This window comes from Panulirus ornatus, chromosome 20, assembly GCF_036320965.1.
Source record: "Panulirus ornatus isolate Po-2019 chromosome 20, ASM3632096v1, whole genome shotgun sequence".
NCBI lineage: Eukaryota > Metazoa > Arthropoda > Malacostraca > Decapoda > Palinuridae > Panulirus > Panulirus ornatus.
Genome location: NC_092243.1, coordinates 72,040,588 through 72,067,565, shown reverse-complemented (window position 1 = coordinate 72,067,565; position 26,978 = coordinate 72,040,588). Strand labels below are relative to the sequence as shown.

The 26,978-nt window shown below is 41.6% G+C and overlaps 1 protein-coding gene across 2 annotated transcripts in view; it reads right to left on the bottom strand.

The window, feature by feature from the left end:
• LOC139756122 (TLC domain-containing protein 2-like) overlaps positions 1–26,978 on the bottom strand; it is a 115,181-nt gene that overhangs the window by 36,796 nt on the left and 51,407 nt on the right. The window contains exons 1-2 of one of the 2 annotated variants that reach the window (XM_071675217.1): positions 6,949–7,421; positions 3,237–3,319 (exon numbers count right to left, since the gene is read on the bottom strand). In XM_071675217.1, coding sequence (XP_071531318.1) covers positions 3,237–3,319; positions 6,949–7,109 — 244 coding nt within the window. In that variant the 5' untranslated portion in view covers positions 7,110–7,421. Of the gene's footprint in view, positions 1–3,236; positions 3,320–6,948; positions 7,422–26,978 lie in introns of those variants that run through there. The other variant, XM_071675216.1, reaches the window with a different exon arrangement.

Genomic DNA, 26,978 nt, shown 5'->3' with positions numbered 1-26,978 from the left:
ACAAATTAAGGGTATCATATATATATATATATATATATATATATATATATATATATATATATATATATATATATATATATATATTTTTTTTTTTTTTTTTTTTTTTTTTTTTTTTATACTTTGTCGCTGTCTCCCGCGTTTGCGAGGTAGCGCAAGGAAACAGACGAAAGAAATGGCCCAACCCCCCCCCCCCCCATACACATGTACATACACACGTCCACACACGCAAATATACATACCTACACAGCTTTCCATGGTTTACCCCAGACGCTCCACATGCCTTGATTCAATCCACTGACAGCACGTCAACCCCTGTATACCACATGGCTCCAATTCACTCTATTCCTTGCCCTCCTTTCACCCTCCTGCATGTTCAGGCCCCGATCACACAAAATCTTTTTCACTCCATCTTTCCACCTCCAATTTGGTCTCCCTCTTCTCCTCGTTCCCTCCACCTCCGACACATATATCCTCTTGGTCAATCTTTCCTCACTCATTCTCTCCATGTGCCCAAACCATTTCAAAACACCCTCTTCTGCTCTCTCAACCACGCTCTTTTTATTTCCACACATCTCTCTTACTCTTACGTTACTTACTCGATCAAACCACCTCACACCACACATTGTCCTCAAACATCTCATTTCCAGCACATCCATCCTCCTGCGCACATCTCTATCCATAGCCCACGCCTCGCAACCATACAACATTGTTGGAACCACTATTCCTTCAAACATACCCATTTTTGCTTTCCGAGATAATGTTCTCGACTTCCACACATTTTTCAAGGCTCCCAAAATTTTCGCCCCCTCCCCCACCCTATGATCCACTTCCGCTTCCATGGTTCCATCCGCTGCCAGATCCACTCCCAGATATCTAAAACACTTCACTTCCTCCAGTTTTTCTCCATTCAAACTCACCTCCCAATTGACTTGACCCTCACCCCTACTGTACCTAATAACCTTGCTCTTATTCCCATTTACTCTTAACTTTCTTCTTCCACACACTTTACCAAACTCAGTCACCAGCTTCTGCAGTTTCTCACATGAATCAGCCACCAGTGCTGTATCATCAGCGAACAACAACTGACTCACTTCCCAAGCTCTCTCATCCCCAACAGACTTCATACTTGCCCCTCTTTCCAGGACTCTTGCATTTACCTCCCTAACAACCCCATCCATAAACAAGCAGCTATAGTTGCTATTCCTAACTAAACCATTAATTTGCAATGTTGTGTCATATTCACTGTCTCTGCCTCATACAAGTATAAATTTAAACTTCCCATCATACGACAATCATGAAAAAATATTTTCCTAATTGATATGTAGATTAAATACTATGCAATTACATGCACCACATGATCAGTCCATCACTTCCACAGAAGGTACCCATGATGTAAATATGGGGTTTCTATCATGAATTGTTGTTGAGTTACTATGCAAGGAAAACTATGCAAAAAATTTGTATTACTAATCAATAAGCTAAAATATGCAATTCTGTGCCCTAAAATATGATTATCTGCACATGAGAGTATCTATGGTGTTACTCTCATATGAAATTTCTACAATTTGATCCATCATGCTGTGATTTTTTGTGAGAAAAAAAAGTGCTATTGATTTAGGAACTAATCAACAGTTTAAAAACACTGTTATGTACATGGACTATGAATATATTTGAGGCATATATTTTGCAGAAAAATTAATAAAGCATTGATCCTATTTTATCCATAGTACGTCTTTTTTGAGTAATATCCATAGTACATGTCTTTTCTGAGTAAGTACTCATATCTTTATGTTACAATCTGGATACAGTCAAAAACTAAATTCATAGAGATTTGCTGCAAGCTGGAAGTGTTCTATTTCTCCAGTTTCCCCAGAAACATTGAATACAAAAGTAATAATCATATAGTTTTGCAAAGGAAACCATTTCACAAAACGCCATGCATATAACTATAGTCTATAAAAAGAAATTAATACAAATCAATTTATTAGATCTCATGTCATCACTGTTAAATGTACCAAACAGAAGCTTGCAAAGGGGTTAAGATTAAATAAGACAGCATTTCATTCATATAACCACAACTAAAGTAAAAAGATAATATTAGGGCATAAAGCAAGACTGGAGAAACCCTGAACAGGATATATCTATAAGTGAACATCATTACCGGTGAGAGAAGTCACAGGAGTGGATCACATCAGGTGTTAATATCGAGCCTTCCTGTCTTGTCAGTCAATTAGGGAAGAGAAAGAGAAGTCAGTGCACATAAGTACTCATTCAACCACTTCCTTTTGTTGACCTGAATCCTTTCCGAGCAGGCATTAGCTCAACATAACATTAACAATATTTGCCTGATGATATGTCCCTTTACTACAGTAATATAAACTCCTTCCATGTGAGAGAATCCATGTCTCTCCAATGACATGGCCCTTCTTCCCAGAGATAGGCACTCCTTAAACATAGTACCATTACCTGTCAATGAGCTAAATCGACCTCTTCTACAGAGTGCAAGGCATAAAAAAATCATGTTATTCTAAAACTTTGAAATATGCCTCTTTCCAAAAGCAGAGCTCAAAATCAGTAAAGTCAGGTTGTTCGCTCTTGAGTACTCACCTTACACGCTTCATACCATGTTACACTTAAGAACATGACATGAAACCTGTTTCATCGGTGATAGATTTTCCTGTATAATGAATCTGTTGCAATGAAAGTGAACAGTAACAGACACAAATCAAAACTCTTTTTTAAATGAATTGATTTAAACAACAAGACTCAAGATTTATAAAAAAAAAAACTATAGCAATACCATAGAGTCTGTTAGGTATAACCTAACAGACCTGGAAAATTTTGACCAATTCTAACACCAATTGGCAATAAAATCTTATTAAGGAAGTATAATATACCCATGATTTAAATGAATTTAGAACCTTATATGATAAATCCAATAGTTAACACTGGCTAATGTACCTGAATTCTGAACACTTCAAAGGCATGAGACATTTTTTTTAAAAGTTACATAGGCCTTTCCCAGTGCAACAAGAAATTGTTCTCAGTAACAACAGTTCTCTACACACATTAATTTAAACCTCTTTCATTCAATGGACCGAGCTTCCATACTAAATTTCTGCAGGACAGACAAAAATGACATGGACAGAGCGCTACAGAATTAAGAATGTCCATGCAGAAGTGGTAACAGTGAAAAATAAAAATGAATGATGCCACATTATGACAAAGACACTTACCTACAGAGAATGAGACTAGCATGTGCGAGGAACTCGTGTATGTGTTTATCAGGTCCTCAGCAAGCTTTGGATGCTCATAGAAACTGAAAAATAAAAAGTTTATATTTAAAAAAAAATAGAGAAAAATGGTAAGAACAGTGGAAAAATTCAAGAAAAACTCAATTTGGATTATAATAATTAGAAATTTGAATAGGTATTTCTTTTTTACTAATGTCTTTGAAGAAAAAAAATATTATCTATCTATTCATCTATCCAAACTCTGATGCCCGTTCCCTTTGGAAACTCCCTCAAGGGGATGGTCATAGCAAAAGTCTCCATATCTGGTGAACTCCAGTGCCACTTCTTGGCCTTTAATGCCTCACCCTTTACAGACCACTGTCAAGAGGGCAACTCTTGCACAGTGCTTTCTGTATCAATGTTCCTAAAGACTATTTCTACCTTATGTGTCTACCTAATGATCCTGCCTAATGTCCTGATCTACTACTATTACGAAATGCTCCTAACTAAAGTTCCTTCCTATTACCTCTAAGCAATGTTCTTACCTACTACTTCTATCTAATGCTCATATCATTTTGCTAAAAGGTAGAGCCAGCACAGAGCACTCACCACAGGAAAGTCTAGAATTACAAAGAATAAGTTGCACGAGTTAAGTGTTGTCAAGTGTTTTGTGTGACAAGGAGGAATTGTATGCATGTGGAGAGAATTCCAGTAGTTCAAATTGACATCCACTGAAGTGCTGAGTCGCTTCGCAGTCGTCACTAACAATCCCAATACCCAGACAGGGAGCATGAGTAAGGTACTCCTTGGTCAGTTGCTGCCTATCATGAACAAATTCAATAAGGCTACAGATGTTTATGAAAACAAAAGGAATTTCATATCTAATATTTCCTGCTAATTACCCCAGACCAATTTCTCGGAAAGAGTCCTGGTGTTACCCTCAACCTTCCTAGAGGCTCCTGTAGCCCAGGGCTGTGCTATGTCCAATAGTAGGGAAATTTAGACCCCTTTAGAGTGAGTTCTTTGACAAGACTGCTGTACCAGTGCTCCCAGTGATACAACCTTGCCAAATGGTGACTTTTCAAAAGCAATGTAACCTAAAGCAGGTAGGTCTGGTAAGAGAATTTTTTTCTTATATATCAATTATATGTATATAGTAATCAAGAGAAAAAAAAATCATGAATTACTCTCAAGTGATAAAGAGCTTTTATTAACAAATTAGACAATAAAGAAAATTAATAACAAGAAAAATAGCTTTTTTAAGTACTGAATCTTTTACCTGTAATATGGTCAAATTTGAATAAAAAAAAAAACATACAAAGACAACTTAAAGGAGGTTAAGCAACCACTATTGTAATGTCAGTTCTTTTCTTTTAAGTAAAACATTTACATACAAATTTAAAAAATTTTGGATGATAGAAACGGAAATTACAATGTTAATACATAGTACAGAAAAACAGAGAGATTTCTCCCCTAAGGATAGTAGTGATGAGGGAAATTTCTGGCCATAATCATTTAAGGACGCCATTTAATATGAGGTAAAGTGATGCTCCTTGGCCTCCTGTTCTCAAGATGTCAAACTACATGCAAATTATGGTGACAGTTGTTGGGTATTCACTGCACTGCTTGCTCATATGAGTATTCAGGGTTAATGCTTATATTTCTATGATACACTTAAAAATTGGAACTATCATAGAGAATGAGAAAACATCACCCATGGCTACAGAACACTAAAAAAAAAAAAAAAATCAGCTCTTTCAAACGACCCTCTAGATCTCTGAATCACCTGACCACAAGTAATGACACATGACTTTATTTGGGGGAGTGGATGGGAAGCTACTTGGTGAGGAGCACGGCTTGCACTTGGAGAGTGGATGGAGAGCTACCTGATGATCGACAAGGGAAGCACTTCGGGAGTGGATGGAGAGCTAACTGGTGATTGACACGAGCAGAACTTGGGGAGTGGATGAAGAGCTACCTGATGGTCGACAAGGGAAGCACTTCGGGAGTGGATGGAGAGCTAATTGGTGATTGACACGAGCAGAACTTGGGGAGTGGATGAAGAGCTACCTGATGATCGACAAGGGAAGCACTTCGGGAGTGGATGGAGAGCTAACTGGTGATTGACACGAGCAGAACTTGGGGAGTGGATGAAGAGCTACCTGATGGTCGACAAGGGAAGCACTTCGGGAGTGGATGGAGAGCTAACTGGTGATCGACACGGATGGCACTTCGGGAGTGGATGGAGAGCTAACTGGTGATTGACACGAGCAGCACTTGGGGAGTGGATGAAGAGCTACCTGATGGTCGACAAGGGAAGCACTTCGGGAGTGGATGGAGAGCTAACTGGTGATTGACACGAGCAGAACTTGGGGAGTGGATGAAGAGCTACCTGATGGTCGACAAGGGAAGCACTTCGGGAGTGGATGGAGAGCTAACTGGTGATTGACACGAGCAGAACTTGGGGAGTGGATGAAGAGCTACCTGATGATCGACAAGGGAAGCACTTCGGGAGTGGATGGAGAGCTAACTGGTGATTGACACGAGCAGAACTTGGGGAGTGGATGAAGAGCTACCTGATGATCGACAAGGGAAGCACTTCGGGAGTGGATGGAGAGCTAACTGGTGATTGACACGAGCAGAACTTGGGGAGTGGATGAAGAGCTACCTGATGGTCGACAAGGGAAGCACTTCGGGAGTGGATGGAGAGCTAACTGGTGATTGACACAAGCAGAACTTGGGGATTGGATGAAGAGCTACCTGATGATCGACAAGGGAAGCACTTCGGGAGTGGATGGAGAGCTAACTGGTGATCGACAAGGATGGCACTTCGGGAGTGGATGGAGAGCTAACTGGTGATTGACACGAGCAGCACTTGGGGAGTGGATGAAGAGCTAACTGGTGATCGATAAGGACAAAAGAGTGGATGAAGAGCTAACTGGTGATCGATAAGGACAAAAATTTACGCAAGTCACAAAAAACTTGTTGCGATACGAAATATTTGCTCACGTATTGAGCTGTACAGAATATGTGGGGAAATAACTGCTCAAAACATTTTGCGTTGTCACCCTGGGCTGAAGTGGAGAATTTACTTCAATCTAATCATTCACTGACAATGAAAACTTCCTAAAAATCTTTCGTATGGTCATTCGCAACGGAATTGTTCTGTATGAAAACTTTCTTCAATTTGTCAAATAAATGTTTCAAGTACCTGTGCAGTAACTCCAAACGTATAATAAACTGAGCCTATCGAATTTGGAAAGGCAGAAAAAACCACATTTCATCTATCCCTCAAGACATTTTGAGAAAGAGAGGATAGCTTGGAGTCTCGACCTTTCCATTTCCATTGGATTTATTGCATTTATTCCCCACGGTTACACTGTGGCTATTTCAGTACACTGAACCATTACGTCCTGAGAATATAAGCTAACGCTGATCCTGAGAAGGAAGGCTTACCTCACATAATTCAACTCATGAACACAAAAGAGTCCCCAATTAATGTTGATTTGTTGGCTATATATCCTTCAGGCTTAAAAAGAAAACTGCTGAGATCATTAAGGCTGTCAACGAACAGCTATGTGCACCAATGGAAAAAAATTTAACACCTCAAAAATAATTCTGAACACATCGCTCTGTGTACATGGGCACTTGCTTCTCAGTATCGTGTAATAACTGCTGGAACATCATAACCGCTTGAATAGAACTTTATCCTTACTTAATCTTTTTTTTTCTTTTTTTTTGTCGCTTGAGACTAGTAACTTTATCCGGTGGGAAGCCAGCGAGGAACCAGCTGACCTGAGAAGACCAGCTGCAACTTGTGATCCTCCACGTCTGGAAGATGGATGGTGTTGTACACCTTGGGATATTGAGGGACATGAATTATCACACACATTTACGTTTGTCTTGCTTAGGGTGGGGTGTTTGTGTAAAAGGGAGAGCAGAGGAATGATGGATCAACGAGATGAGAACCCGCTAACTCACATGATCACACATATTCACATGAACGGTGAACACGAGACCTGAGAGATGTGTGGAGATAAAGGAACCGGAGGGCATTAAGTGAAATTAGGCAAGAAACTTGCCTAACAATTTTAAAGAGTGGTGGGTGAATGGAGAAAAATGACAGGATATGGCCAGAGCACACACAGCAAACATAGATTAGTTGTTCGGTAGTAGAGAATGTTCAAAGAGATGTGGCCCCACGAGTGCAAAACTCATTCCTCGTACAATACAAAAGTCACACACACACACACAGAGGTTAGGAAAAAGTATGAGGAAAATACAAAACTCGCAGAAAATCAAGAAGGAAGACAAACACGCTAGTAGCTCCTGCGTACACACCCACACACACATCCCAGTTTACCAGTCATCAGCCACTAACACACCACGTACCCGACCAGGGTCAGGAGAGGCCACCCCCAGCTGCAACTTTCTACGTCCCCAGCTGCAGTCTAAATAGGCCACCTAATCCCTAGCGTCGCCTGGTGTGAGCACACACGCCTTACACTCCACTTAACGCTCGTCAGAACCTCATCTGGCCTCCCACTGGAAGCATCGTCGCCGGAACAGCTACTTATTACTGTCTAGTTTTAGTCTTCATAAGTCCGTTCGTAGATGTTCCACGCTCTGGTTGATTTTTAATTCATTCCTTATCTGTCATTAAGTACGAGGTTTAGATATCCAATGCCGTACTTCTATTCTGTGTTTTTTATTAACCTTAATATGGGTTAAAACTTTGTCATTGCCATGGGCTTACACGATTTCTATTTGCTTCCTGGGCTTCGCTTACACTGATCAGGGGCTTCCATCATTTCCCTGGGCTCCCCTTGCTATGGCCAAGGGCTTCCATCATTTCCCTGGGCTCCCCTTGCTATGGTCAAGGACTTCCATCATTTCCCTGGGCTCCTGTTGCTATGGTCAAGGACTTCCATCATTTCCCTGGGCTCCTTTTGCTGTGGTCAAGGGCTTCCATCATTTCCCTGGGCTCCTCTTGCCGTGGTCAAGGACTTCCATCATTTCCCTGGGCTCCTCTTGCTGTGGTCAAGGGCTTCCATCATTTCCCTGGGCTCCTCTTGCTGTGGTCAAGGGCTTCCATCATTTCCCTGGGCTCTTGTTGCTATGGTCAAGGACTTCTATCATTTCCCTGGGCTCTTGTTGCTATGGTCAAGGACTTCCATCGTTTCCCTGGGCTCCTCTTGCCGTGGTCAAGGACTTCCATCATTTCCCTGGGCTCCCCTTGCTATGGTGAAGGACTTCCATCATTTCCCTGGGCTCCTCTTGCTGTGGTCAAGGACTTCCATCATTTCCCTGGGCTCCCCTTGCTGTGGTCAAGTGCAGCCCTGTGTGCCTGAGTGCACACACACCCCCGGTGCCTAGGGAGTTGGTCACCGACGCCAAAAATACCTCTGATGCTTCAGGTCCCGACCGACCGGATCTTGGTGCATGTGCAGGCACACTCACCCGTTCCCCCCCACACACACCCTCACACACACACGCACACACACACAGGCTACCAGCCCCAGGCTACCCTGAGTACTAGTCACTCCTCCTAGGTTACCATAGCACCATCCATTCCAACCCTACCTGACACACCTCATCCCCGCACTGCCAATTTCCCGCCCCATACCATTCTTCCCACATCATACAACCCTTCTCTCCCCAGCATACATGGCTCATTCAATCTTACTTCTGTAGTCATGTATAATAATAATAATAATAATAATAATAATAATAATAATGATGATATTAATAATAATAATAATAATAACAATAATAATAGTAACAATAACAACTGGGATTCCAATATACTCACCAATATTGTATATCTCAGTTCCCAAAACGCTTTCGACATAGCACCACATACAAGACCACTGTGTTAAGAAAGCAAATCAGCGCGCGAATAGCAGACGAAATATTAATCAAATATCCAATTAAATATCGGGGGAGGGTCCTACTGGCTTCGTGTGACTAGCAAGTTGCTAGTACAAGACTCAGGCCCGAGGACCAATATGTTTCATAAGCCGTTCATCATCGACGCGGAGACAATGACTCACTTAAAGAATTTCAAAATCTACGAACGAAATAAATTTAGGAAATTATTACTAAGTTAAGGGAAGACTGACTGCCTTAAAGATTCACAGTGATTAGGACGAATAATCAAGTGGTTAGAAACATGGCAAATACGCCTTAAATTAAACCAATGCGATGTATTGCATTCTGGTTGGGACATTGTTAATCATGAACGTAAATTACCGAGTAAACCATAATCAGAAGTATATATATATATATATATATATATATATATAGAGAGAGAGAGAGAGAGAGAGAGAGAGAGAGAGAGAGAGAGAGAGAGAGAGAGAAATAACATCGTTCTTTTCTGAATTCGTTATAGTTTTTCTTTCATATTTCATTAGATTTACTGACCTGAACTGAACATCTTATTCCAAATGAGGTTTGGCTTCGTCACCGTCAAGGGTTATTATTATGTCCTACGGTTTTATAAAGAATATTTTTGGCAGTGACCTAACATTCTTTATGGCTCGTACAGTCGTAGGTTTCAGTGCTAGCTAGAAATCATGGCTCAGACAATGAAACACAATAATAATTCTATAGTGCCCTAGTCGGACTTTATATATATATAAAGTTAGGGAGGTGAATGCAAGAGTTTTGGAAAGAGGGGCAAGTATGAAGTCTGTTGGGGATGAGAGAGCTTGGGAAGTGAGTCAGTTGTTGTTCGCTGATGATACAGCGCTGGTGGCTGATTCATGTGAGAAACTGCAGAAGCTGGTGACTGAGTTTGGTAAAGTGTGTGAAAGAAGAAAGTTAAGAGTAAATGTGAATAAGAGCAAGGTTATTAGGTACAGTAGGGTTGAGGGTCAAGTCAATTGGGAGGTGAGTTTGAATGGAGAAAAACTGGAGGAAGTGAAGTGTTTTAGATATCTGGGAGTGGATCTGGCAGCGGATGGAACCATGGAAGCGGAAGTGGATCATAGGGTGGGGGAGGGGGCGAAAATTCTGGGAGCCTTGAAGAATGTGTGGAAGTCGAGAACATTATCTCGGAAAGCAAAAATGGGTATGTTTGAAGGAATAGTGGTTCCAACAATGTTGTATGGTTGCGAGGCGTGGGCTATGGATAGAGTTGTGCGCAGGAGGATGGATGTGCTGGAAATGAGATGTTTGAGGACAATGTGTGGTGTGAGGTGGGTTTGATCGAGTAAGTAACGTAAGGGTAAGAGAGATGTGTGGAAATAAAAAGAGCGTGGTTGAGAGAGCAGAGGAGGGTGTTTTGAAATGGTTTGGGCACATGGAGAGAATGAGTTAGGAAAGATTGACCAAGAGGATATATGTGTCGGAGGTGGAGGGAACGAGGAGAAGAGGGAGACCAAATTGGAGGTGGAAAGATGGAGTGAAAAAGATTTTGTGTGATCGGGGCCTGAACATGCAGGAGGATGAAAGGAGGGCAAGGAATAGAGTGAATTGGAGCGATGTGGTATACCGGGGTTGACGTGCTGTCAGTGGATTGAATCAAGGCATGTGAAGCGTCTGGGGTAAACCATGGAAAGCTGTGTAGGTATGTATATTTGCGTGTGTGGACGTATGTATATACATGTGTATGGGGGTGGGTTGGGCCATTTCTTTCGTCTGTTTCCTTGCGCTACCTCGCAAACGCGGGAGACAGCGACAAAGCAAAATATATATATATATATATATATATATATATATATATATATATATATATATATATATATATATATATATATATATATATATATATATATATATATATATATATATATATATATATATATATATTATTCCTATGAGTTCACGGGGAAAATGAAACACAACTCAGGAATATACTTGATCACGCGAAAAATTGATTCTTTCCAATATATATATATATATATATATATATATATATATATATATATATATATATATATATATATATGATATTGCAAGGGGTCACAGTGGTGCGCGTAATCTAGTATATGCATAAAGCCACAGGAAACTGAAACACATTAAGTTTCCAAGTGCACTTTCGTGTATTGATCACCTCGTCAGGGGAGATACAAGAATGAGATGGAACAGTTGACAGTCAGCTGATATGCTAAGACGTCATTCGTAAGCAAGCGTTACAAATGGCTTCTTAGCTACGTCTCTTCCCTGTACACCAACTGTCCGTTCACCGTCTTCTACCTCATTCTTGTATCTCCCCTGACGATGTGGTCATTACACGAAAGTGCACTTGGGAACTTATTGTGCTTCATTTTCCTGTGGTTATATATATATATATATATATATATATATATATATATATATATATATATATATATATATATATATATATATATCACCATTTCTCGCATTATGGAGATAGCGTCAAGTACAGAGGGCTGAGCCTTACGGTGAAGACTGTAAACACCTTCAGATCAAGGTCAGATAACTAGTAATATCTTATCAGTAGATACGCTTGTTTCCTGATGAATTACGATTACATCTATTCTAAACAAAAAAATTTAATTTTCTTATTTCAGATTCGAACGTCTTCGCCCCGGGGAAACTCCAGTGCAGGTCAGGGAATATTTTTTCCCCGTTGACACTTTCCTAATGTAAACATTTTCCCGTCAGCACACCCGCTCCACATTACATGACGATCCAATGTTGTTCCAGACTCGGGTTTTTTTTTTTTAGCTCCCTCCCCCCTTGCTGGCTGGTGTGATGGGTGACATTAGTAGTGTACTACTTCAGACAATCTCCTCATATCAAGTCACCAATCATGTGTTTAATCCCATGTACTCCCACCCCACAACCTCCACTAACCCACTTTATTATAACCACCTTATGTTCTAAACCCCCATCCCGTGCACTGGTGAAAACCCCACTCTCGCCGCTTCCACCCCACACCTCAAAGTCTTTTTTTTATTTTTCCCTTTCATTATCCTGTCTGCTTCCACCCACAGCACCCCTATACACTCCACGCCCCCACAATACCCACTCCTATACCACTCACCTCCACTCCACATGAGCCACCCCACCATCCACTCTTAAAATCACACTGTAATATAAAATGGTGGGAGACGAGGCCTTCCCACGAGTTGAACAAGTGGGTCATAACTTGAACCCCCCTTCCCGTGTCAGAACAAGTGGGTCATATAACAAAACGAGAACAATACAGGAAGGTGTTCATCACAGCGGAGTCAGGTATGTGACGAAATACCAGTGTACACCTGTAGTAGTGGTAGTAGTAGTAGTAGTAGTAGTAGACCAGACGAATGACACACGGCAACACGAGACATTGTGGTCACTGAAAATATAAAAGTTCTTAGAAAATATATATTTATATGACAGTTGCAAACTCGTAAAACTGGAGACATGGAAGAGTTGACGCCCTCCCCCATATATAGGACAACGACAAACATGTGCACTAAAATTCTGAATGTTAACGTAGCAGATAATTCTATGTAAAATGTTAACGCAGCAGACAATTCTATATAAAATGTTAACGCAGCAGATAATTCTATGTAAAATGTTAACGCAGCAGACAATTCTATATAAAATGTTAACGCAGCAGATAATTCTATGTAAAATGTTAACGCAGCAGACAATTCTATATAAAATGTTAACGCAGCAGATAATTGTGTAAAATGTTAACGCAGCAGATAATTCTATGTAAAATGTTAACGCAGCAGGTAATTCTATGTAAAATGTTAACGCAGCAGATAATTCTATTTAAGATATTAACGCAGCAGATAATTCTATGTAAAATGTTAACGCAACAGATAATTCTATGTAAAATGTTAACGCAGCAGACAATTCTATGTAAAATGTTAACGCAGCAGATAATTCTATATAAAATGTTAACGCAGCAGATAATTCTATTTAAGATATTAACGCAGCAGATAATTCTATGTAAAATGTTAACGCAGCAGATAATTCTATGTAAAATGTTAACGCAGCAGATAATTCTATATAAAATGTTAACGCAGCAGATAATTCTATGTAAAATGTTAACGCAGCAGATAATTCTATTTAAGATATTAACGCAGCAGATAATTCTATGTAAAATGTTAACGCAGCAGATAATTCTACGTAATGCATCCAAATATGCACAGAAACAAGCACACGTATGCACAAAGAAAAACAGAGACACAGACGGCCACGAAGAGACACTTAACCTCAATATAAGTATATGTATATACTTTCACTTCTACAATTTCATCCCCGCAACCTTGGAATGAGTTTGATGCTTCTCTCTCTCTCTCTCTCTCTCTCTCTCTCTCTCTCTCTCTCTTCTCTCTCTCTCAACTTCCTTCTAAACTTCAACTGTCGCCAGACATGAGTTATTACAAATACCGATATTTTTGCCTCATACCAGAGGAGGAGGAGGCGAGCAAACCACCATCGTAAACAGACCTTGTCATTCCAGCCATGCCGCTCCGCCCACGCCTGGGGTTGCCGGACGCCATTTAATGTAATGGTTTGAGCGAGACGGAAGCCAACGGTTTGTGTGCGCTCTCTCCCTACGGTGAGAAATGGCGTCTTGGATCCACATGAAATATGATCAAGGGGGAAAAAAAAAGAAAGGATATACCAGTATGATGATGAATGTTTATTTACTGATATTACAATACTTCGCGTTAAACAGATACGGCAATACAGATATCTGATAATACGGATAGCTAACCATAAAAGATAGAGAGGATAATATCTAAAGATACAGACAGACGAACAGATCTACTCCTCCATAAATCGAGGGGAGATAAGATACTCGTAAATAAACAACGAGGCACGTCTGGCGTGGGAGGTTAGTGAGGAAGGCGTGTCCATTGAGCGTCTCCATGAGTACGCATCCTCCCAGTTGCCAACGAGAGTTCACGTTATTTTCCTCAGACTTTGAGTCATAATAATCCATGCCACTCCGTAAGTTAGGAGGGAGAGAGGTGTTAACCTACTCGGACAAGATGGAATGGTCATTGGCGTCTTACTTCGGCAGAGAAGGACAAAAATAAGAGGAAAACATTACTTCCTGCAGGAAGAAGGTTGAGGAGGGGGATGGGGTGGGGGTCCATATACAGGAACAGCCTACTTCGTCCCTTCTCCCCTCCACCCATGTCCTTATACACAGACACACACACACACACACACACTCTTGGTCGGTTAGGGAACGACTACTCATAATAACCTTGAACATGTGGAGTTACGAAGTAGCTATTGAATATGGAGTTACATAGTAGCCATTGAATATGGAGTTACGTAGTAGCCATTGAATATAGAGTTACCTAGTATCCAATGAACATGAAGTTACGTAGTATCCATTGAACATGGAGTTACGTAGTAGCCATTGAATATGGAGTTATGTAGTAGCCATTGAACATGGAGTTACGTAGTAGCCATTGAACATGGAGTTACGTAGTAGCCATTGAACTTGAGTTACGTAGTAGCCATTGAACATGGAGTTACGTAGTAGCCATTGAATATGGAGTTACGTAGTAGCCATTGAATATGGAGTTACGTAGTAGCCATTGAACATGGAGTTACTAGTATCCATTGAACATGGAGTTACATAGTAGCCATTGAACATGGACTTACGTAGTAGCCATTGAACATGGGATTACGTAGTAGCCATTGAATATGGAGTTACGTAGTAGCCATTGAACATGGGAGTTACGTAGTAGCCATTGAACATGGAGTTACGTAGTAGCCATAAGTAACTACTTAACAAGTGAGACCCTCGCACACTAGGAAATATTTAATTGGGTTATTCATCAGATAACGAGAGAACGGGGGAAGTGAATTAGCATAGCTAGAGAAGAGACAATCCCTCTGCCACAACCTCCGAGAGACGACTAATGTTGAATGTATGTCGGACTGAAAGTAATGTACACGAATGTGGACGGGCTCTTCTTAGTGAATGGTGGATTTAGAAGAGTTCCAGGATGATGACGAAGCCTTGAAGACAGTAGAAGAAAGATGAGGATTTCGTCACTTTAAAGATAAACTAAGTTGTCCTGTATCGCCTGGATGATGAAATTCAATACGAATATTAATTAGCGGGATAAGCTGGCGACTGTGTGTGTGTGTGTGTGTGTGTGTGAGTGAGTGAGTGAGTGAGTGAGTGAGTGAGTGAGTGTGTGTGTGTGTGTGTGTGTGTGTGTGTGTGTGTGTGTGTGTGTGTATGAGGGACTTCCGAGTGGACACAGTATTTATGTATACATTATACGTAGGAGAGACTGTCGCCTACCATAGAGTGGAATTTAGCAAACCATTCGCGGTGCAGGTCAGGTCAAAACTAGAATGTACTTCCCTAGTTTTTAAAAGGTCACAACATGTCAAGAAGCACAAAGACTACATAGAAAGTGTAGCGGAGGGCAACAAATATGGTACGAAAATTACGAGAGCTGAGTTCCAGTGAGGAGCTGAAATGCCATAAACATGCCCACAATGGAAGAGAGAAAAGTAAGAGATGACTTGATCACAACAAATATGGTACGAAAATTACGAGAACTGAGTTCCAGTGAGGAGCTAAAATGCCATAAACATGCCCACTATGGAAGAGAGAGGAGTGAGAGATGACTTGATCACAACATTTTGACCGACAGAGAACTGGTCTTCGAAAGATGCACAGACGGTGGAGCCAGGATAAGGAATTAAACAAGAGACTTTCAAATGGTGTTAGGAACTGCAATGTAATACAGCATCAGAGAGATGGATGAATGAAACATGAAAGCCTTTGAAGCTGACAATATGTTGACCGTGGACAGAAGTTTCAAAAGTGGAATATGTTCATTCATTTAGCTTTCTAGAAAGCCATTTTAGTTCGTGATGAAGACACTAAAGAGTTGAAGGTCAGTTCTGCCAGTCGAGGTATTTAGTGTTTCTTGTGTTTTCACGGAAATCGCCACACTGAGACTTTATCAAAAATTATTCCATTTTGATTTTGTCTGTTACTTTCCCAAGTGTATGTTTGTCATTCTCGGACTGTATGTATGTGTTTTACGTACCGTAGCTTACTAAGAAATTCGCAGTTTTTTTTTCATCTTTTAGAATACGTAACTTGTGGATTAACTGCAGATTGAACTACAAGTATACAAACCTGAAACGTATCTAATTCAATAGTGGATGATACTGAGATAGTCCCAACGTAGGATGAACAACTCTTCCTCTTCAAACAAGTAATTAGAGAGAGAGAGAGAGAGAGAGAGAGAGAGAGAGAGAGAGGGTGTGTGTTTGTGTTACTGCATTTCAATGGTTCAAAGTCTCGGAAAGAAAAAATCTAATTGCGAAAATAAGCTGAATTCCAAAAGTTTTCACGTTCGCGTGTAAATCATTTATAAAATTCAAAAACATTTTATTTTCTCTCCTGAAAGCTAATGATGAAGAGATATCGTTAATACTGGTTAGGTTAGGTTGTTTTGGTCTTTAAAGGGCTATTAACTGCCAGGGTCATTAAGGCCGTCATTAATCACCTTCTTCAGAGGTTACAGATAATATGAAGACCAAAAAACATGAAAGCTGTTGATGTTGACGAAATATATGAAATGCCATATACCTCGCGATGTAAGATTATTATGTGCACACTTCTGTACTTGGTAACACCTCCTCAGTGCACTTGCATTATCTTAAAATAGAATATAACCACATTATCTCTGACTCACTGACCTTTATGAACTAAGAGTAGGTATCGAAATAAAAAATGGGGGAACGTTCCAAAACCGAAGAGTAAGATAAACCTGGAAAAAAAAAAAAAAAGGTTTCTTAAAAGCTCCGTTTTCTATGGGGAGGAGCTTGGGTCTCTGGCCACTTTTGAGTTGTGGTTTAATGAACCTCTCTGTAACAGACCCTATGGCGAATAAGCACGATCTTTTGGGGGGTTGGATAAACTGGACCTTGACCTGAGGTCAAAGGCCAGGTCATCCTATCTTAGCAGACGTCTGGACTAGACGACACTTGCCGAACATAAAATATATTGAAATTCCCCTGACGTAGCAGCAAGCTGTTACCAACAGCGATTAAAACCTGCATTTACGCGTTATTATTTTATGTCATTATCTTGATAACCAGCGCCGATGCACAAGATCCCGCCATCTGAGTCTCTCGTGCCTCTCAAGTTATCTCAATAGCCTATCAGAAGCGAGACAGTAATGTCCCACCGAAGCAGAAATACGCGATAAAACATTGAGGAGGCGGCGGCTTTTGGCAACTCTCTCTCTCTCTCTCTCTCTCTAGCCCGTTATTTTAAGGATGATTGTCCGTCCCTCATACCGTGACCCATTAGCCCCTAAAGCACTTTAACTTAGCCCCTTGCAGGGTTAAGGGGATTTCTGAAAGTTCTCTACTTCCGTAAAACACTTCACTTAATCTGACGTTATGGGTGAGAGGAGCTCCCTTAACTCAATTAAGCCTATCTCTAAAGGGAGAGGCGCTCCCTTAAAGCACTTTAGCTTACCTCTTAAGGGAAAGGAGCTCCCTTAAATCACTTTAGCTTATCTCTTAAGGGAGAGGAGCTCCCTTAAATCACTTTAGCTTATCTCTTAAATGAGAGGAGCTCCCTTAAAGCACTTTAGCTTACCTCTTAAGGGAAAGGAGCTCCCTTAAAGCACTTTAGCTTACCTCTTAAGGGAGAGGAGCTCCTTAAATCACTTTAGCTTATCTCTTAAGGGAGGGGAGCTCCCTTAAATCACTTTAGCTTACCTCTTAAGGGAGAGGAGCTCCCTTAAATCACTTTAGCTTACCTCTTAAGGGAGAGGAGCTCCCTTAAAGCACTTTAGCTTATCTCCTAAGGGAAAGCGGCTCCCTTAAAGGATTTTAGCTTACCTCCTAAGGGTCGTTATTACTCCCCCCCCCCTTCGCATGGTGGCTATAATCCTCAATAACTGAATCCTTTAATTCTTCATGTTTATGATAACACCACCTTCATGACTGTATTGCTAACCCCCTTACGTAAGAGCCAAGACTTCCAGAACATGACTGAATTCTTTATAGATAGAATCAACCTCTAAAATATAACTGAACATGGGGTTCATACTACAAGTCGATCATCTTCGAACACAGGTTATTTATTAAGATAACTACAGGTCTAAACCCTTGTAACTACTATGATAGCCCATGTCGGTAGACGTGACGTACGTGTAAGTAGGTTGTGCGGACGTAAAGGAACTTCAGCAGTAAGTACGAGCAGTACTGGCGTGGTGTAAGTAAAAGAGGAAATGGTTGATTATCATCCAGTCTGGTCTGACGAGGGATCTTTGTGGCCTTGATCATTCTTTTATCCTACCGCTTCCAGGATAACCGTGAACACGACGGCACGACCCTTGAGTACGACAGTCAGACCCTTGAGCACGACGGTCAGACCTTTAAGCACGACGGTACGACCCTTGAGCACGACCGTCAGACCCTTGAGCACGACCGTCAGACCCTTGAGCGTCGTACGACGGTACGACCCTTCAACACGACGACGATCCGACCCTTGGTTCTGATGGCCGCAGGCCTGTGACCTGACCCATGTTCTCAGATCAGTAGCGAGGGGAGGGATCGGACCCACGCTAGGCTGTCGTACCGTCGTTCTCAAAGGGGAAGAGAGTCATCTCTCCTACTACAGCACCAGCAGGTGGTGCCTGAGGAGGGCAGAAGGGCGCGGGGGGTGGGGTTGATGTTGCCTTTAGACACCCACCATGTCCTCTGTTATCGCCATCATCCCCGCCTGCCACGTCCTCCCCCCGCCTCACCCCACAGACTACCCGACTCACGGACACCTCCTCACCGCTAACCCAGAGGGCGGCAACGCCTCGGGTTATATGGCAGATTTACCGCTTGCGTGGACACGGTGGGTGGGTGGAGAGAGGTGAGGTGGTGGGTGTTTTCCACCTGTTGCCTCGTCCTGGCAGAGTTTGCTTTGGAGAGGTGCAACAGGTGGTGGTGAAGCCCCGTGCATGACGTATTACACTCCCCCACCACCACACTGCATGGTTCGCGTGCGAATATTCTTCTCGGTCTCAACTTCGTCAGGTGGGTCCTGATGGTGTGCCAGAAGGTTTTCGAAGGTTTTCCTGGGGGGGGAGTTTGATTGTAACCTTATTCAGCATTTGTGAAGCAAAGAATTCTTTTTTTTTTTTTTCAAATACCAACACAAGCACAAAAACCGTCCTTGTTTCTGTCATTCTTGACGTCTAGTTTGTGTCCAGATCTTTGACAATCAAACTTTAGGCGTCTGATGATTAACATCTCCATATAAGCCAAAGCGTCAGTAGTACTAATAGCCTAGCCTAGCTCCATATAGGCTAAAAGCGTCATAAGTACCTATAGCCTAGCCTAGCTCCATATAGGCTAAAAGCGTCATAAGTACGTATAGCCTAGCCTAGCTCCATATAGGCTAAAAGCTTCATAAGTACCTATAGCCTAGCCTAGATACTTATAAGCCAAAGCGTCATTTGTAACTATAGCCTAGCTTAGGATCGTATAGCAATTACATCATGTAATCTGGTGATCTCATTACTTTCTCCATATCCATGTTTTACTTCACACACTTCACTGTGATGGAAAATATCTCTAGTGCTTCAAGAAGGTCAGTTAATTTGCATGTGATTACAGCTTTAAGGCTTGTGTGTGTGACAACCCAATGTTGCTTTCCACATCTTCATCAAGTGCAAGTTTGGCTTTAAAAGCATCGGTTCTGTCATGCTCACGTAGGCCTCCTTGAGAGAGGGAATCCATAACAATTTGAATCCCCTTGAGCAATGATGTTTGAGACCAGCTATATTGCATTCTGATCCCAGATTGTTAAGGGCATGTTGTGAAGATAAGGAATCAGAGATAATGAAACTGTCTGTTGGCAGTGATTTCTTTACCTGCTCAAGAGCGATTAAGTATGGCGAACAATTCAGTTTGTAGTGGAGATGCCCACTTGTTTAGTCTAACATTTTTTCTCTGTTACCATTGGGGCTGGATCGCAATGGCAGCACTAGTGGCCTGCCCTTCCTGTGGAACAAGAACTAGGCTATGTTATTATGGTGTTTCAGTACGGCTATGTTATCCGTCTGGTGTTTCAGTATGGCTATGTTATTATCAGTCTGGTGTTTCAGTATGGCTATGTTGTTATCAGTCTGGTGTTTCAGTATGGCTATCTTAACAGTCTTGTGTTTCAGTATGGCTACATTATCAGTCTGGTGTTTCAGTATGGCTATCTTAACAGTCTTGTGTTTCAGTATGGCCATGTTATCAGTCTGGTGTTTCAGTACGGCTATGTTATCATCAGTCTGGTGTTTCAGTACGGCTATGTTATCATCAGTCCGGTGTTCCTCCGTGTGTTCAAGAACACTGGTTTTGTCCAAGTGTTGAGGGTGATTAACTTCTCTCCCTATCGTCACCACTGTGTAATGCACCACTGTGTAATATATCCCTCCAGACACTTAATAATACTGTGTCGTTTATATTTTTAAAAAGCATTATACACTTTTTTTTTTCTATCTCAGTCTCACAGTGTCACGTAGCTCATATATAATTCCTCACAGACTACAGCGTACTTGAACCCATCAGCCTTCCTATGGCGACCATGTTCTGGTATTCCCAATCACACTCGTTGATGCACGTCCAAATGGTGTAAAATCATCCACTTCTTAAAAAAAAAAAAATGGAATTGCTCACGTGGAACATCGATAGACATGTCTGCCATATTATACAATGTACAGATATATCTATCATTTGTTGGTCTGCATCAGTTTTATCCGTTAAAATTTGCGGTAACTAAAAAAAAAAAAGTATTTCAATTGATTTTGTTGAACTGCGATAGATCTAGGCTGCTGGCTTGGCCGCCCGCTATCCTCTGTCCTCCTCCACTGTAGCCAACACAACAGGAGACACGGGCGGCAGTGTCTCACACTCTTATCTGGCAACATTATCTCTCGACCATGAAGTCCCCAATCTACAGCGATAGAACTACAAGATATTATTTGTAAAGTGATATTCAGTGGCATTGATGGGTACGGAGGCAACACATTTTCAACATGAAACACTACAGTATTTATAAACGCTTAGGATCAAGGTATGGCTGTGATGATGATAGCGCGCGCGCGCGCGCGCGCGTGTGTGTGTGTGTGTGTGTGTGTGTGAGAGAGAGAGAGAGAGAGAGAGAGAGAGAGAGAGAGAGAGAGAGAGAGAGAGAGAGAGACAGAGAGAGAGAGAGAGACATAAGTAGATTATGGACGAAGAAAATAACTGTAAGTCACCCGTCCAATCTACGTTCTACAGAGAAGAAAATGGAATTGTGTTGGTCGGCTCAAAGTTAACCACCAAGAAAGTATATGGAAATGACACTAGGAAGAAAAGGTCCAAACGCCGTCGCCCACTAATCTGGGGAAGCGTTACTTGTCACTGAAACGTTCCCTAGTAAAGGAATGGGCATGCGCACTACTTTGTGTGGTTGCAGGATATATATATATATATATATATATATATATATATATATATATATATATATATATATATATATATATATTTCTTCTTTCATACTATTCGCCATTTCCCGCATTAGCGAGGTAGCGTTAAGAACAGAGAACTGGGCCTCTGAGGGAATATCCTCACCTGGCCCCCTTCTCTGTTCCTTCTTTTGGAAAAAAAAAAAAAATGAGAGGGGAGGATTTCCAGCCCCCCGCTCCCTCCCCTTTTAGTCGCCTTCTACGACACGCAGGGAATACGTGGGAAGTATTCTTTCTCCCCTATCCCCAGGGATATATATATATATATTTTTTTTTTTCTTTTCAAACTATTCGCCATTTCCCGCGTTAGCGAGGTAGCGTTAAGAACAGAGAACTGGGCCACTGAGGGAATATCCTCACCTGGCCCCCTTTCTCTGTTCCTTCTTTTGGAAATTTAAAAAAAAAAATTGAGAGGGGAGGATTTCCAGCCCCCCGCTCCCTCCCCTTTTAGTCGCCTTCTACGACACGCAGGGAATACGTGGGAAGTATTCTTTCTCCCCTATCCCCAGGGATAATATATATATATATATATATATATATATATATATATATATATATATATATATATATATATATATATAATCACTGGAACACTGAGCGAATTGGACATAATTCTCATGACTAGTAAGTTTACTCATGGAACTTTCAAGAAGCCCGCATGACGTGGGTCAAGCGAGCACGTGCCCACCAATCACACACACACACTGGAGGACGAAGATATATTTAAAGTCACATGGATGTTCTTGTGTAGTATACCCGGCTCTCACCATACGCCATCAATGTCTCCACAAACAACGAACTTTCCCGATATTCATAATGTAAATGGCGGAAAGTGAAGGTGGCGATGTAAGACTTTATTTTTGTTCGCCAGGCATAGGACGCTGTACCTCCACAATGTCGTTCGCCAGGCACAGGACGCTGTACCTCCTCAATTTCGTTCGCCAGGCACAGGACGCTGTACCTCCACAATTTCGTTCGCCAGGCACAGGACGCTGTACCTCCACAATTTTGTTCGCCAGGCGTCCTAAGACGCTGCACCTCCACATTGTTCGTACTCTTCAGCAGCAACATCGTTCGTCATAATAAAATCCTACTAATGACATTGAATAACCTCCAATCAATGGATTAGATATTGGTCATCATATCTTTCATGAATCAGTCTTTCTTTAGGTGGATAAGAAGCATTATTTCCTAAGATGCGATAAAGGAACTTCCGTAGATATATATATAGAGAGATATACAGATACAGGCATATGAGGCAACATACGGAGGCCATGTTGATTATTACATGTTAGGTCAGACTCCGGGTAAGAAAGCACCATCTTACAGGTTAACATCTTCATTTCCAACGTAGGAGAAGAAAGAAAAAATATCTTCTGGTGTCGGGGATGACTTCCATACATACACAAGGTGGGGGGGGGGGGTAAAAGGGGGGGTCACATGGGATACTTAGTCGCCTGTTATGTGGATTCCAACCCCGCCATGATATCAGATTTCGTCTCCCTTGAGCCAGAACCCCACACGCACAGGCATTCATTCATATTATATATATATATATATATATATATATATATATATATATATATATATATATATTCCTATGAGTCCACGGGGAAAATGGACTCATAGGAATATCTTGATCAAGCGCAAAATTGTGATCCTTTCCATTATATATATATATATATATATATATATATATATATATATATATATATATATATATATATATATATATATATATATATATATATATCTGTTTCCCATTTTAGAAAGTTAATACAAGGAGGGGAGGATTTCCGGCCCCCCGCTCCCGTCCCCTCTAGTCGCTTTCTACGACACGCGAGGAATACGTGGGAAGTATTCTTTCACCCCTATCCCCAGGGATGATATACATATATATATACACATACACACACACACACACACACACACACATATGCACATACACACACACACACACACACATACATATATATACATATGAAAAATGTAAGAACAATTTAGTCTGTTGGGGATGAGAGAGCTTGGGAAGTGAGTCAATTGTTGTTCGCTGATGATACAGCGCTGGTGGCTGATTCATGTGAGAAACTGCAGAAGCTGGTGACTGAGTTTGGTAAAGTGTGTGGAAGAAGAAAGTTGAGAGTAAATGTGAATAAGAGCAAGGTTATTAGGTACAGTAGGGGTGAGGGTCAAGTCAATTGGGAGGTGAGTTTGAATGGAGAAAAACTGGAGGAAGTGAAGTGTTTTAGATATCTGGGAGTGGATCTGTCAGCGGATGGAACCATGGAAGCGGAAGTGGATCATAGGGTGGGGGAGGGGGCGAAAATTTTGGGAGCCTTGAAAAATGTGTGGAAGTCGAGAACATTATCTCGGAAAGCAAAAATGGGTATGTTTGAGGGAATAGTGGTTCCAACAGTGCTGTATGGTTGCGAGGCGTGGGCTATGGATAGAGATGTGCGCAGGAGGATGGATGTGCTGGAAATGAGATGTTTGAGGACAATGTGTGGTGTGAGGTGGTTTGATCGAGTAAATAACGTAAGGGTAAGAGAGATGTGTGGAAATAAAAAGAGCGTGGTTGAGAGAGCAGAAGAGGGTGTTTTGAAATGGTTTGGGCACATGGAGAGAATGAGTGAGGAGAGATTGACCAAGAGGATATATGTGTCGGAGGTGGAGGGAACGAGGAGAAGAGGGAGACCAAATTGGAGGTGGAAAGATGGAGTGAAAAAGATTTTGTGTGATCGGGGCCTGAACATGCAGGAGGGTGAAAGGAGGGCAAGAAATAGAGTGAATTGGAGTCATGTGGTATACAGGGGTTGACGTGCTGTCAGTGGATTGAAGCAAGGCATGTGAAGCGTCTGGGGTAAACCATGGAAAGCTGTGTAGGTATGTATATTTGCGTGTGTGGACGTGTGTATGTACATGTGTATGGGGGGGGGGGGCCATTTCTTTCGTCTGTTTCCTTGCGCTACCTCGCAAACGCGGGAGACAGCGACAAAGTATAAAAAAAAAAAAAATATATATATATATATATATATATATATATGTGTGTGTGTGTGTGTGTGTGTGTGTGTGTATGAAATGCATCTTCAATAACTTTTCCTCTTATAAACTCTGGTTTCGTCTTCCGTGTTCTGGTTCTCTCTGTCCGGACGGGAGATAATGTCACACCACAGGAGAATGCCTGCTGGGGTCGTGTTACCTGAAGGAGGGCGACGTGAGGGGCCGCCCAGGCCAGGGATAATGGTGTGTGTGTGTGTGTGTGTGTACACCTATTACATACATCACTCAGAATGGGTTCTACGATCATGGGACCCCACCAGTGTGTGTTGTTGTTTGTTGGACTGTGCTTACCATGTAATATATATATATATATATATATATATATATATATATATATATATATATATATATATATATATATATATATATATATAAGGATGTAAGGCATGTGTACGTGTAGGAAGAGAGGAAAGTGATTGGTTCTCAGTGAATGTAGGTTTGCGGCAGGGGTGTGTGATGTCTCCATGGTTGTTTAATCTGTTTATGGATGGGGTTGTTAGGGAGGTGAATGCAAGAGTTTTGGAAAGAGGGGCAAGGATGAAGTCTGTTGGGGATGAGAGAGCTTGGGAAGTGAGTCAGTTGTTGTTCGCTGATGATACAGCGCTGGTGGCTGATTCATGTGAGAAACTGCAGAAGCTGGTGACTGAGTTTGGTAAAGTGTGTGAAAGAAGAAAGTTAAGAGTAAATGTGAACAAGAGCAAGGTTATTAGGTACAGTAGGGTTGAGGGTCAAGTCAATTGGGAGATGAGTTTGAATGGAGAAAAACTGGAGGAAGTGAAGTGTTTTAGATATCTGGGAGTGGATCTGGCAGCGGATGGAACCATGGAAGCGGAAGTGGATCATAGGGTGGGGGAGGGGGCGAAAATTCTGGGAGCCTTGAAGAATGTGTGGAAGTCGAGAACATTATCTCGGAAAGCAAAAATGGGTATGTTTGAAGGAATAGTGGTTCCAACAATGTTGTATGGTTGCGAGGCGTGGACTATGGATAGAGTTGTGCGCAGGAGGATGGATGTGCTGGAAATGAGATGTTTGAGGACAATGTGTGGTGTGAGGTGGTTTGATCGAGTAAGTAACGTAAGGGTAAGAGAGATGTGTGGAAATAAAAAGAGCGTGGTTGAGAGAGCAGAAGAGGGTGTTTTGAAATGGTTTGGGCACATGGAGAGAATGAGTGAGGAAAGATTGACCAAGAGGATATATGTGTCGGAGGTGGAGGGAACGAGGAGAAGAGGGAGACCAAATTGGAGGTGGAAAGATGGAGTGAAAAGGATTTTGTGTGATCGGGGCCTGAACATGCAGGAGGGTGAAAGGAGGGCAAGGAATAGAGTGAATTGGAGCGATGTGGTATACCGGGGTTGACGTGCTGTCAGTGGATTGAATCAAGGCATGTGAAGCGTCTGGGGTAAACCATGGAAAGCTGTGTAGGTGTGTATATTTGCGTGTGTAGACGTATGTATATACATGTGTATGGGGGGGGGTTGGGCCATTTCTTTCGTCTGTTTCCTTGCGCTACCTCGCAAACGCGGGAGACAGCGACAAAGTATAAAAAAAAAGAAAAAAAAAAAAAATATATATATATATATATATATATATATATATATATATATATATATATATATATTCAGAGGAAAAAAAGATGGCGGTTGGCGGGGTCTGGGGCGTTGATTACAGAACAGAAGCCTGGCCCATCACAACACAAGGCATCTTAAGATGTTCGTTATAAATTTCACATAATAACCGAACTACTGGGCCTTGTACTATTCCCAGGACTGTTTGAAGTACCATTAAACTATTCTATCCTAAGGAAAATGGGGGAGAACAACAGGGAAAATTCGCTAATCTTAAAGGAAAAAAAAAAGAAAAAAAAAATCACATTCGGTTTATATCGATCGAGTGTTTGGCGTCGGCTGCCATGTTCCTCCAGGCCGACGGCCAGAGGCTGAGCGTCGAGTGATCCCCTGAAAAATATTGTCCATTATTCTTCATCACATTATCTGTCCCTTATATTTACATATTACCCCGTGAGCCAGGGTCGTGCAGAGTCTTGGCGTTACCCAGCGGCTCATTCCAAAGGTTTGTGCACCACACGGCTGCGCCATTTTCAGTAGGAGGGAAATGCAGTCTCCTTTAGGGTGAGAGAGGTTCTTTGACGAAGAGTGTTCTCGCAGTGATACAAACAGGCCCCCACCGCCAAAGGTAGGGGGTGTAAACTCGA